We start from the raw sequence: 13,705 nt of genomic DNA, 5'->3' as shown, positions 1-13,705 counted from the left end.
CTCCTCCGCTTTGATAGCTTGCATGGGAAGTCAAGCACTTTACAGTAGAACAGTTTAACGAGAAACGATACCGTGCATCCTTGGTCCCTACGCAGGCTAATCTAAGTTAGTCACCCATCAGCTTAATGACAGCGGCTAATAATGCTTGACTTTGGTGTTCTACCAGGATCAATCATACATTCTATACAATCATACTTGGAATTAATTTTTTTGGAAAATAAATTCAGTTAAAGGTCCTTTTCACTGCATAGAGGTTTTTGAAAGCGGAAAAGTATAGCGTGCTATTGAGAGCCGGATTCGCGAATTTAACGCGGTGACTGATTTTTACCCGCTCATTCGCATCCGATTCTCATTCAACTTCGACTTTTTTCACTCTCGAAAACATTGCAAGCAGTAAAAAGAAATTTCCAGATTGTTAGACATCTTTCCTTTCGGTCTTTAATATAGGACAAATATAGGACTCCCATAGACTAGAGTCCATTAAAGATATGTTGTATATACTCCAGTTTTTCACTCGACCGATAATTCGTAAAGTCTTTAAGCAAAAATCAGTACGTTTGGCGCAGTATAGCTAATTTCTAATTATGTCATTCTAATGAAAATCCACCTTTCAATTTCCTCAAAGGCATACACGAATACGTCTTTGCTTTCAGTTTCAGTTTAAAATAACAAGTCTTATTTCTTAAAATATTTGAAGTTTACACTTTTGCAGAAAATCAATCATGGAAATATCTAGCAATGCAATATAATAAAAGAAAAAATATTCAGTTGCTCCAAAAGTGAATCACCTTTTCGTTGTTTGTTTAAACAACTGCAATATTTAGTTATCTGGCTGGACAGTAACCAAGGTTTTACTCAAGGCCAGTGTTAAAATGTATTTTTCAGATATTTTTTTTTTCTAAAGAAAATTGTCAAGAATTCCTATACAAAGAACAATTTCGAATAAAGTTATGCAAATAAGATTCCTTGTATTTTAAAATCCTTAAAATTGTATTGTATCCTTAAAATTGTATTCATCTCACAATATTTTATGCTAATGGCATTAAAATTTCATTTGTAGAAAAATCTGGTACTCACCAAAATAAATATTTTAGTGTTATAAAATTTTTATTTCATTTTGTAAGGCGAGCAAACAATTTTTTTAGCATACTAAAATAATGGGTAGGTATTATGTCTGAGATTTGACATATCATTCATTGCATATAAGCTTATGAAATATTTTTAAATTTTTACGTATTTTGATTGTTTTAAAACTTGCAATAATCAATAAATTGTACAGGAAGCCCTCAACAGAAAATCGAATTCAAAAAATATTAACTTATTGATAAATCTAAAAATATTTTTTTTTCTCTGCACCATTGTTCACTTTCTAATGCATAACATAAATATTTAAACATTAACTTCTATTTTGCACAATATCAATTACAAAAAAAAATCCTTTCCGCTATCTTAATTAATGGATTTTTTATTATTATTTATAAACTTGGTCTTTTTTATTAATTTTTTTTACATTGTTTCTGTGACAAGTAAGTGCTTTACATATTGAAAAATTGACACTTTTATATTTGGATTCAAAGTGATGAAAACAATTTTTAATGTTCCTGATAATATGTATATTTTTAATTTAATTATCGCTGACACCTCTAATACTTTTGTTTAATCATCATNCAGAGCCCCCAGGCAGAGCCGTGCATCCCCTTAATTAATGGATTTTTTATTATTATTTATAAACTTGGTCTTTTTTATTAATTTTTTCACATTGTTTCTGTGACAAATAAGTGCTTTATATATTGAAAAATTGACACTTTTATATTTGGATTCAAAGTGATGAAAACAATTTTTAGTGTTCCTGATAAAATTTATATTTTTAATTTAATTATCGCTGACACCTCTAATACTTTTGTTCAATCATCATGTTCAGATAAATCAGCTCAAATTAAGTAAACTGCTTTTGAATGCGATAATGGTAGGTAGGTATCTCATCTATGTCGCACGAGAGCTGCACAATGGGCTATTGGCAACGGTCTGGGAATCATCCCTAAGGATGATCCGAATATATGCTATTGCAATTTTGATCCTCTGCAGACGAGATGGCTCCCCAGCTTTGGTAGCCTGACGATCTGAGCACGAAGTCAAGCACTTTAAGTTAGACAGTTTAACAAGGACCGATACTGTGTGCCCTCTGTCCCTACTGATCAAAGTGGTCACCCACCCGCTTACTGATCAGAGCCAGTGATGCTTGACTTCAGTGTTCTACTGGGAACAACAATCTTTAAAATTAGTACACTGTGGGGTGAAAACAATAATGAAAAGAAATACTCTAGTAGAGAAAAGTAATTTTGTAAAGCAGTTTTATTGGAATAAAAGAATAAATTATCCTGCATAAATGAAAAGTTAAATTAAAACAATTGTCTTCTATCATGCAAATTTGAAAAAGTTACTTTCAGTTAATACATTATTTCAACGTTTTAAAGGTTATTAACTAAAGTTTTACTGTTCAAAAAATTATTTATAAGCTATTTTTGATAGCAAATAAATAAATGAAAATTCCCTTGTTTGTAGGAAAAATACAGAGTATAAATAATTTATCCGTCAGCAGTTCAAGGTAATCTAGACTTTAATTATAATTGTGATATTTTTTTTAAAGGAAAGAAACTTGCACTAACTGCTTATTTATGAAGAAAAAAATAAATAAAAAACATATATGCATATTTTCTTATTTTTTTCAAATGTAAATGTCAGAACAAAAAGTGGGAGATTAAAAACAAATTTAAAAATGTATTTAAAGTAGTTTTGAAAAAGTTAACAAACTAACATTTCTGTTATATTTTAATTTATTTTGTGATAAAAACATTGTGATGCCCATCTGCATCCTTTTCAAATTCGAGAATTTTATTCACTAATTTTTAAGAAGGAATTGATTCCTTATGATGCTAGATCACAATTTAATACTTTTCTGAGTTTTAACATGTTTTATGCAATGGATTTGTAAATGTTAAGCAACAATAGTCTGTAAATAATTAAAATATTTTTTTTTTACAATAGCGACACTAATATTGAATATCAATAAGTATATATTAGCAATATTGATACCTTAAATAAATTTTAAAGAAAAACATACAGCAAAGATATTGTTATGCAGCACTTTATTAAAATAGATACACAGATGAATTTATTTTTTAATGTAAGAGGTAAATGCATTTTTTTTTTGTAACAGTACAGGTGATAGCTCACAATTGAATGATGATGACAGTTAAAATGAACAAAATTATAAATTAATACTAATGAAGTGCAGGCATAATAAGTGAGACAAAGTTTTGTAACAATTCAAATGCAGCTGCATATTTTATGATTTATAACAAATTCTAATGGAAACAAAGGTAAAGTAATATTTTTGTATACATTTACTTTAATTAAAATTTCTTATTTTTTAAACACATTCTATCAGTTTTTGTTGCAAAGTATCTACAGATACAGAAAAGGTAAGAAAAAGGTATTAACTTCGCAGCGTAATGAATAATAATTGCTTTGATCATTTCAAAGTTACAAGTAACATTTTTCATAGTTATAAAGTTAGATGTTTAAAGTAAAGTAAACTTATTAAAAATATTAAGCACTGTGCATTTGAGAAAAGCAACACAAAAAATAAAAATAATCCAAAAAACATTTTTTTAGACCTGCACATAAACAAAATTGTTCAATAAACGTCTAAATATAATAATTTGCATTATTGTGCAAACAGTTAGCTTCAGTAAATGCAAAAATGGTATTGTATTTAGCCACCTCTGTCATATTTATGCTTTCATTAAGTCATAGAGTACACTGTTTCATACTAATTTTATGTATATATATTCATTGCTTTGTAATTTCAAAAGCATAGAGGCAAAGTTACAAAACAAGATCATTTATTTTTATAATCATTAAAAAAAAATTTTCTCTAATCTTTTTTTTTTTTAAATAAACCAAAATCAAGCACCGATAATCTACATGTCGAGTTTATCAACACAGATAATGTATTTAAAATCACAAGCAAATTTTACAATAGCCGTCATATTTTACAAAAATATCTGAACCTTAAAAATAAATATGTATTATTTCATACATGACAACTGTACATCTAAAAGCTTCATTTTCTTTTCATATTCCTGCCTTGCAAACATAAGTTCCTGTTCAACAGCTCTTAGCTTTGCATCCCTTTCAATTTCCATAGCATTTATTCGACTTTCGTGTTGCTGCTGCATTAGTTTCAGCTTCACTTCCTCGACCTCTCTTTTATGCGCTTCTCTCTCCATTCGCAGTTCAATTTCTCTTTGCTTTTGGGCTCGTTTTAAGTTAGCTTTCTCAGCATTCAGTTGAAGCATAGAATCATTTTGTACCTTGAGGTTTTCAAGCCGTTTATCGTGGTATCTCTCCACTAGTTTGTCGATGAGATTTGTCATAGCCTGATGCTGAGCATCGATTGGAGATTCAGAGAAGAAACTGAACGTATCCTCAGTCAGAATCTAATAATTAAGAAGAAGAAAAAATTTAATTAATAGAATGGCATACAGATCTGATAACAGTAGAAGATCTATGAAGCATTGGCACACTCAACAAACTGTATTAACTTTACAATTTCTAGAGTAAACCTTTTTTTTTATATTTCCAATAGCAAAGGGAAATTACAAACTATTATAAGATTAACAAAGAACAGGAATAAAAAAGAACATAAGAGAAAAAAGTCAATGTCCCATCAGCAGATGTCGACCACTCTAGTATCGCTTCACCCCAGAGCCCCCAGGCAGAGCCGTGCATCCCAACAAATGGTTCCAGTCCTTGATTTTGTCTCTTCCACAAAGTGGGCAATTAGGATGCGTAAAAACGCCAATTTGGTGAAGGTGACTCGTCTGACAGTATTGGCCTACCGCGATTCTAAATTTCTCAACAGCCTTTTCACAGGGCTAATCTGAAATATTTTGGTCTAAGCTATTCCTCCAACTTCTTGAAGAAACACAAGAAGGGAGCAAGGCTTTCCAATTTTGTCTTATTAGATTCTTGACATAAAGTTTTGTGGAATGGAAAGAGCAAGAAGTGTTGGGTTGTTGAATTACTTGAGAGCCTTTCTTGGGCAACATATTTGCTTGTTCATTGCCATGAATATCGCAGTGTCCTAGAATCCATTCGGGTGTGATTTGTCCGCCCTCGGTCCTCAAATTCTCCAATCTAGGACAATTTTACAGATGGGTATCTCCCTAGATCCAACAGCCTCTTTGGAGTCAGATAGGATAATCACCTAATTATAAAGGTGTCTGGGGACAAGCTGCTCCGGTGTCACACAGATAGCCGAAACTTCGCCATCAAACTCGGATTTAGCTCCTCATGGTTCACCCCGGTAATGTCCTAGACGGCTAACAGGTCTACAACTTTTCACAAAACTTTACAATCTCTAAAGTAAACCAAAATTGATAGATTTGTTGGTTGTTTGTTGGAAAGATCCTGATAATTTTAATTTTTTTTCTCTAGATAATAAATATTTAAGTGCATATTTCTGTGGTTTAAAGTATTTGTATTTGAAAATTATTTTAAAACATTATTAGTGACATGTTCTAGATATACATAGTATGTGTGGTAGGTAAGTTAAATGGTGTGCGAAAAGATCTAATTGACACAAATTTCTATAAAATGCAAAACTTCATGTTTCAAAGTTAGTTTTATTAAGAATTTCTACTGTAAAATTAATGCAGATTAATGCAGCTATTATCCTATAAGTTTTGGACTAATAACTATATCAGTGATTTTTCTAGACTTTTATGAGAAGGATAATAATGATTATTATAAATTCTTTATAATTAAGAATTTATAATAATTATTATAAATTCTTAGTCGACTCATAAATTTGTGAACCTAAAATTAGCTTTAAGTTGAGTTCCAGAATCCTGTTTTGGGGAATATGGAAAAATAAGTTTAAGCTTTAGTGATTTTGTCAAGAATCACAAAACCATTTTGTCTTTCCAAGATTTGTAGTTTTTGAATTACAAATAATACAAGATTAAGACATATATAAAATCTTTACAATTAAAATAAAAATGAAAATATAAATGCGTGTTTGCAAAACAGATTTTCATTATTATTATATTTTTATTTTAATTGGAAAGATTTTATATATGTCTTATTTCTATTTTATAAAAAACAAATTTGGTTCCAGCTGCCTTGTGCACTTTTCCAATTTGATTTAATGTTTTAATGTGCTTTTTTTTACCTCTTATGTATCAAATTGATTTTGTAAATTGAATTGATTATAGGATTAAATAATACAAGATATTATCTAAAACGACTATTATAGAAAAACATAGAAAAAAACAAGTTCAATATTTCAAAAATAAAAACCAATTAAAAACATCATTTAGATATAAATTTAAAAATATCTTATTCTCCTATAACATGATGCATGATCAATGTCAGTTATCATACTTGAATGTACTAAAATAAAAATGTGATTTTAGAATAAGAAATGATACACAAGTAGAAAAACCTTTTTCCATTTAAATATTCAATAAGTTTATTCTATCTATTCCCTTAATGCCTATGGAATATCGATAAATGACATCACTGGTTCTTGTTTAAAAAGGTATTTTGTAAAGGATCCATTTTTCAAATGAAAAATATTGTGAAAGGTTCATTCATAAAATAAAATTATTTGTGAAGGTTCTTTAAATGGACCAAATTATTCCTAAACAGAACATTGAAAATGCTACAAAATTTACACCAAAATTTCTTTTCTAATTATATTTTAACAACAAAAAACAGAAGAGACATTAAATATTTATGTTTAGATCAAATTTTCAATAGCTTTCTATCCTTTGAATTTTTTTTTTTCTCTGCTTTGTACAGATTAAAGATGGGACTTTTCAAAATTAAAAATATATCATTGGCATTATAATTTTAAAATGTAGAAAATTTAAAAGTTAGATATGTATCAATTAACTTTTTATTATGCAGAATAAAATTTTTGACCTTGAAATATATAAATAAAAATATTTCTTAAAATAATCTAACAAACATTAAAGAACTTGAAATATATTCAGTGCTAGATAACCATCCAATTAAGATTTTTAAAAAATCTAATTATAATGAAAACAATTTAACTGTTTTTGTTTAAAAAAAATACCAGAATTTTTTTACACCTTTTTGTTAAATTTTGTTTCAAATGATTGTGAAAATGCAAGTTAATTTATGAATCTTGAAAAATTTCGGTAAACTGCGAAATAGAATTCAATAAACTCTACTTTTTTTTTAAAAAAAAAATATATCTTAACTTACAACTCCGAGAAAAATTTTATTCCTGTTACTATGTTAATTATTATTTGACTTAAAATGTCATATACAGTAGAGTCCCAATAATCCGAGCCCCGGTCATCCGAGTTTCCGCTTTAACCGAGCTATCAAATATTTTAAGGATTTTTTTGTTCTAGTTCATTTTTTATCTTTAAAAATACCAGCGAAAAATAAATCTGAAATTTATCTTCCAAACACTCGGGAAAACAAAATCTAACAACTTGATCCCATGAAATGATCGTTAATATCGTCAATAATGAAAATGAACCTAGCGAAGATGATGAAGACAGTGACGATAAAAATCAACATATAAAAATCTCTCACATAGATGAAATTAAAGCTGTCGAAAATGCTACTGAATACATAAAACAACAAAAAGAGGCAACACCAGCCTTCCCGTTATCCCAAAAAAATGGTGAAACATTGCTGCAGAGAAGCACCAAAGTTATGTAAAACAAAAAACGATTAAGGACTTTTTTTAAGTAAAAACTCTTTCATTCTCGCAAAGTATACTTTGTAAGTTCTTTCAAGTAAGCTTTTTAATAATAATAGGAATTATGTGTGGTATACTCGTATAAATTTTATATTTCTTAAATATATCACATTTATACCAACTCTTTTTCTTTCTTTTTTTATACTCTTCGCTTCAACCGAGTTTTTCAGTTATCCGAGTTAGTCATGGTCCACATTAACTCGGATAATCGGGACTCTACTGTAATTGGAAATATAATTTTATAATTGCACAATTTGCAAAATATAGTCCTGTATATTTCAACGAATATTTTATAGTTTATTTAAAAGAAGTTTTACAATAAGGGAAATAATATTCTAATAATCTTTCTAATAAAATATAAATTATCTGGAATGACTAAACAGCAATTCAACTAAGTATAAGAATCTAAAACAAAGTTAAGCTTATTTTTTACTAACAAAAAAAAAAAATTCCTATAGGTAGATACAATATAAGAAAAACTCTCACATCATCAAATCTCCCATTCAATTGTCAATTCAAAAATAAACAACAAAGATTAAAACTTATTTTTAGACTAGCAAGTAAATTAAGTTGAATAAAAGTAATAAAATAAAAGTTTCCTCACATGTTCCATAGCTGGTTGAGATGATTGACCATTCATAGGTATGGAAAATGATGTATTATTTTTTAGCTCATTTTTGTCACTTTTCCGTGGCTCATCGTCATCATCAATATCATCTGCAAAATATTTTTAAATATAAAATAAATTCACAACATGAAATTTTTTTTTAAACCAGAAAGTGATTAAAACTTTATAAATTACACGCATATTTTCAAAGATTTGAAACAACAATTTAATCAATAGAGATATGTCGGGCACATTGGGTCCATATATATGTTGGTTTGATTTCGTTCACGAGGATCAAAAAGCATTACCAAGTATTTTTAACTATGTAAGTCTATGATATCTGAAAATTTAAAAATGAGTTACTTTAATTGTAAAATGCTTAAAGTTACATTATTGTGCTGTTTCACTAACAGATATTTTTACGAAAGAAATAAACAGGTATAATATACTAAAACACTGTTCGTGGAAAAATTTTTATTCGTGGAATTTCATTCATTATAAACAAGTTGCCAAAATTTCCCCACTATACCCAACTGTCAATATTTTCAACATTGCAGAAAATTTTTCAGTATCACTCATAAAAAAAATAATAATAATAAAGATCTGTCAAAATTCTCCAATCTTAAATCTTAATCTTGCGGAGATTGATATGAGAATTTTGTTCTCTGATTCGCACAGCCACACTTTTTTTCCGATTATATCACCGTTATTGAATTTCAGGCATGCTGGTATTTATAATATTCAATATAGAGTTCTTAAAAAAATTGGTGATTGTCAAACAAATTTCATAAAACTACATGATGGCAAAAAAGAGTTGAAACTAGTTTCAAGGGTTTATTGTAATATTTAATAATTAAAATTGTTTGCAGAAAGTTTGTCTAAATGAGATTTTGTGTTTGCAGAACATTTATCATTTTAATTAAGTGAGGAAATAAGTTAATTATTTTATAAGAGTATGCAGAAAGAAAATCATATATATTCAAATTTCAAAACTCTAAAATCATGTAACAAATTTTCCAGAATGTAATGCAAAAAATGAATGAGAGATTTACTGAATTTCACCTTCTTAGAACATTTTCCTTTAACAAAAATTTAATAAATGATGAAATTTCTCAAAAATATTAAAAGGTGTACAATTTTACCTTTTCCTACGAAACTTGGAGAAATATAAATAAAACTTTGATACTGATCTAAACGTGATATCTCAGATTTTGATCAATAATTCATTAATATTAGTAATCAAAATGTGAGGATATCACATACATGCTATATGGTATGATTATTTTTAACTACTGATCAAAATCTTTTTAATCAACCTTTAGGACGACAAGTTAACTAGCTATCTACAAAAATATCATGAAACAATAATCATCAAAATAATAATACAGTAAACTCCCAGTTATCCCTGGAATTGTGTAACCCAAGAAGCACAAATAAGTAAATTTGCAGATAATCCGCAAAGTGCCTGAAAAAGACACACATGATCAATTTTTTTAAAAATATAAATGATAAATGTTAATATCTATTATTATTAGTTTACTTTTTATAATTTTTTTTAAAATTCTGCATGAAAAAGCCTGTCAACGTTTTTTGTTTCGTGGTGTCAGAGGAAGGTAAAATAAAACAGGTACAAGCAGATTTTTTATTCGTGAGTTCTTACACTACTGAAAAAATAATGCACAAAACAATTTTCGAAACACAGGAATAAGTTCTTATAAAGAGTTACTGTACAACTGCACATATAGAATTTTTAGAAACCCTTATCAGTAACAAAACTAAAAATAAACAACTGACAACAATTCTAAAACCATGCATATGGCCCATAAATTATTCAAAGCCCTGCTTCATTCTTTATCTTTTATGGGTATAGGTGTTACATGGGGACCAACCTCATTTGTTATGTAGTACCAATGCAATCCAGGAAAAGAAACTGCCTTGATAGATGCCGAATCTATTCATTGAAATTTGAACTTCATTCTGCATTTGTAGTTCAACAGCTGTAAACCATGACTCACGTTGTATTGCTCTTTATGAATGCCATTTTTACCTGATCAATACCCATTTTTACTTAGGTATTGCACTTGAAGCTGCAATGTTTAATTGTAGACCCATTATTTGACTTATTATAGCTTTTACTTTAGTTCCCTCTACCCTTATTTAATTTTATTCAATTTTGGTGAAAGGGCAGATAGCCCTTAGGGATAGGTATTCCGTACTCTACTCTATGTCGAAGTCTGATGTAGTTATTTTGTGGTGACTTCTTTTGAAAGTGGGTGCAATTACCCTTATTCAACGAGTTGTAATATTTAATTCGCTACCAATTGATTGAAACTTTTGCAGAAAATGGAGCAGTTGGCACCTAGAGATTTACCGAGTCCGGAGAGTGAACATTTGGCACGGTGCCAGGTAGTTATTGTGAACACTAGGAATAGGAACATAAATGTTTGCTAGTATGTTATTCTCAAAACTCTTAGAATAGTTCCATCTCTATGATTTTATTTATTTTCAATTCTGAATGCTATATTCTTTATCACTGAAAAAAGTAAAAAAAAAAAGGAAAGTGAAAAGTGGATTATCCCCAAAGGAAATAATCAGGAGTTTAATGTATCATGATATAACAGTTCAAAAATCATATAAATTACAAAAAAAAGTTATAATTTTTATTAATTATTTTATCAGGCATAATTGAAATTAATAATTATTTTTAAAAAAATCAGAGAAATACATATGAAAATAACAACTAAAAAACTTTAGACTAGATACTATGCTTACCAGAACCAGATAAATTTTTTAGATGTTTTTTAGTTTTTTGATGGGTTTCGAGAATTCCTTTATGGGCTTTAATTCTTTTATTGCATGCTCTGCAGATTGCAAATCTTCCATCATCAGGATCTTCCTCACACCATGCTGTAAAGAAATTGTTTTTAATAACTGAACATTAGAGATGTGGCATTCGAAGCTACAAATCTCCAGAAAAAAAAATTGAAATTGAGAGCTTAGATGGCAAAGATTTTTTGACATTTAAATTCTTTTAGACTCGATCAAAAGATTAGATAATGTAACAAAGGTGTTTGAAATGTTATTACTTCAAGTAGATCATTAAAGATACATTTTTATAGTGATATTATAAAATATTTGAATTGCTCATCTCAAACTCAAATCTTAACATTTTTGGAAGAAAAAATTTAAATTAACTTGTTTACATTTTTGTTCTGTTAAAGAGAAAGTAAACAAGAAATTAGACAGTATTTTGATGTACTGCTTTGAAACATTATTATAAGTAATGAAAAACTAATAAAATATTAATATAAAATTGAAATTGATTATTGAACCAAAATATAGAAACTTTATTTCGTTAAAATAAAATAAAAATTTAAACATAATAATAATAATTATTCTAAAATATTTTATCAGTTAATATTTTTAGATAACTAAGAAAACAAAATTTTAAAATAAGTAAAATAAATACAACTTCAGGGTAAAAATTATTAAATTTGAAGATTCATAATTTTTGCTACAACACTTCTTTAAACAATTATTTTATAAAGTATTTTAATATATTATTTTGTCTCAGAGAAAAATACTTACATAAAATTATTACACAAGACATTCACAGCTTGACTAAATTATATTATGAAGACAATTAACATAAATTTTAATGATCTGATTTTGATTACAAATATAATATATCTGAATTAGCTGGAGAAGTAGTATATAAGCAACGTTTTTTAACATTACATGATTTTTTTAAGGTAGGGGATTGGGACTCTGTCACACATAATCCAGTCCCACTTATAATATTTATGCATAAAGTATTCGTTTTCTGGAAAATGCTTACATTTTTTATAAATTAACTAAAACAGTTTTTTTTTTTTTTAAATTTTCAATATAAATAATAAAAAAATCAAAAGATCTGCAAAATTTAATTAACAATTCAAAAGTCAAAGAAAATATGTTTTAATCAAATGTTATAAATAAAAATATTTAGTCTGCTATTAGAATAAATGGCTGCAAAGCATTTATACACCTGTCATCACATAAATATGTACACGGTAAAACAGTCGTTCCAGATGTACTGGAATAAATATTTTGAATAAATGTAATGGAAAAATTTCTGTATCGTGATCTGCGGCAGAATAATCGCCAAGTCTTGGCAGCTGCCCATGAGAAATTTAACAAAAAAAAAAAAATTTATAATCACTGAAAGGGACTAACTCAATAGGTATAGCTCATAGCAACCCATGGGCAAGCATCTACATGAAATTTTTTTTTTTACATTGCAAGTTTTAAATCTATTTGGTATCTTGGCGATTGAAGTTGGCGTGACAGCTCAAGAAATATCCCCTATATAGTACATGAATAATATTTTTATTAAGCAAAACTATTAAACAAATGAATTATAAATGTTTCAAAACCCCTAAAATTATTAATTTCGTTGCTTAAACTACTATGATTTAAGAATTAGTATACATGTCTTAGACAATAAAGTGGGATCAGCATGACTATTATTTTTTTTCATTTTGTTAGTATTCATAAACATTAGTTAATTGAAATTATCCAAAAGAGAGTAGAATAGCTTACTTATATCTTTAGGATCGAGATATAAATTAATATAGCTAATTATAATAAAATAGCTAAATATGTATATATAAACTTCCGTAATTCTAAAATTAGTATAACAGCGGTATTAATGAACTATACAGAAATTCATGGAGCGAAAGATAATTAAGACCATTTAAGAGATATTTTCAATGAACATATAAATCCTCTAAAACTCTTAAATAAGTATTCTATATAAGCTATATTAATAAAATAAAAAATGTTCTATGGAAACTAACGAAATATTTCAAGCCATTCCTTTTTGAAAACTCGGGTTTCGTAATATAGTTTCCACTTCCCATGGGATCGCTTGAGTTTTTTGGCTTTTAGAGTCATTTTATCAGGAAGTTCATAATCAGAGTCATCGCCGTCATCAATCTCAACTTCTGAAATATTTTCATCTGTATCACTATCGTCAGCCATTGTTCTTTTCATGTGGTTCAATTTCTAAAAATCGAATTTTTTTTAGAAAATTTGTTATTAAACAAAAATTACCAGACAAGCATCACTAAATGGTTTCAGCACAATACTTTTCTAGAGAAAAGCAGCTTTTAGCTTATAAAGAGAAAAATGAAGTAAAATTAACTGCAATTTATTAACTGCAACTGCGAGATGTCTTTTTCATAAACAAACATTTAATAACATGTCATGTTCTGGCTCTGCTGAGATCATATGTCCTCTAAAGTAGTACA

General features: G+C 28.0%; 1 protein-coding gene across 1 annotated transcript; it reads right to left on the bottom strand.

Annotated features, from left to right (window-relative positions):
- Positions 1-3,129: 3,129 nt before the first annotated feature.
- LOC107442398 (uncharacterized) lies at positions 3,130-13,585 on the bottom strand. The gene is made up of 4 exons (XM_043051415.2): positions 13,253-13,585; positions 11,187-11,321; positions 8,412-8,524; positions 3,130-4,502 (listed from the first exon to the last, which is right to left on the bottom strand). The coding sequence occupies exons 1-4, from the start codon at positions 13,446-13,448 to the stop codon at positions 4,092-4,094; spliced, it is 855 nt and encodes a 284-aa protein (XP_042907349.1). The 5' UTR covers positions 13,449-13,585; the 3' UTR covers positions 3,130-4,091.
- Positions 13,586-13,705: the final 120 nt, after the last annotated feature.

Source organism: Parasteatoda tepidariorum, chromosome 4, assembly GCF_043381705.1.
Source record: "Parasteatoda tepidariorum isolate YZ-2023 chromosome 4, CAS_Ptep_4.0, whole genome shotgun sequence".
NCBI lineage: Eukaryota > Metazoa > Arthropoda > Arachnida > Araneae > Theridiidae > Parasteatoda > Parasteatoda tepidariorum.
This window is presented reverse-complemented; position numbering and strand designations above follow the sequence as displayed.

Coding starts and splice junctions, on each gene's coding strand:
- LOC107442398 (XM_043051415.2), bottom strand. CDS start 13,448: ATGAAAAGAACAATGGCTGACGATAGTGATACAGATGAAAATATTTCA. Junction 11,322..13,252: donor GGAATGGCTTGAAATATTTC/GTTAGTTTCCAT, acceptor ATTTCTTTACAG/CATGGTGTGAGGAAGATCCT. Junction 8,525..11,186: donor AAAAAATTTATCTGGTTCTG/GTAAGCATAGTA, acceptor AATATTTTGCAG/ATGATATTGATGATGACGAT.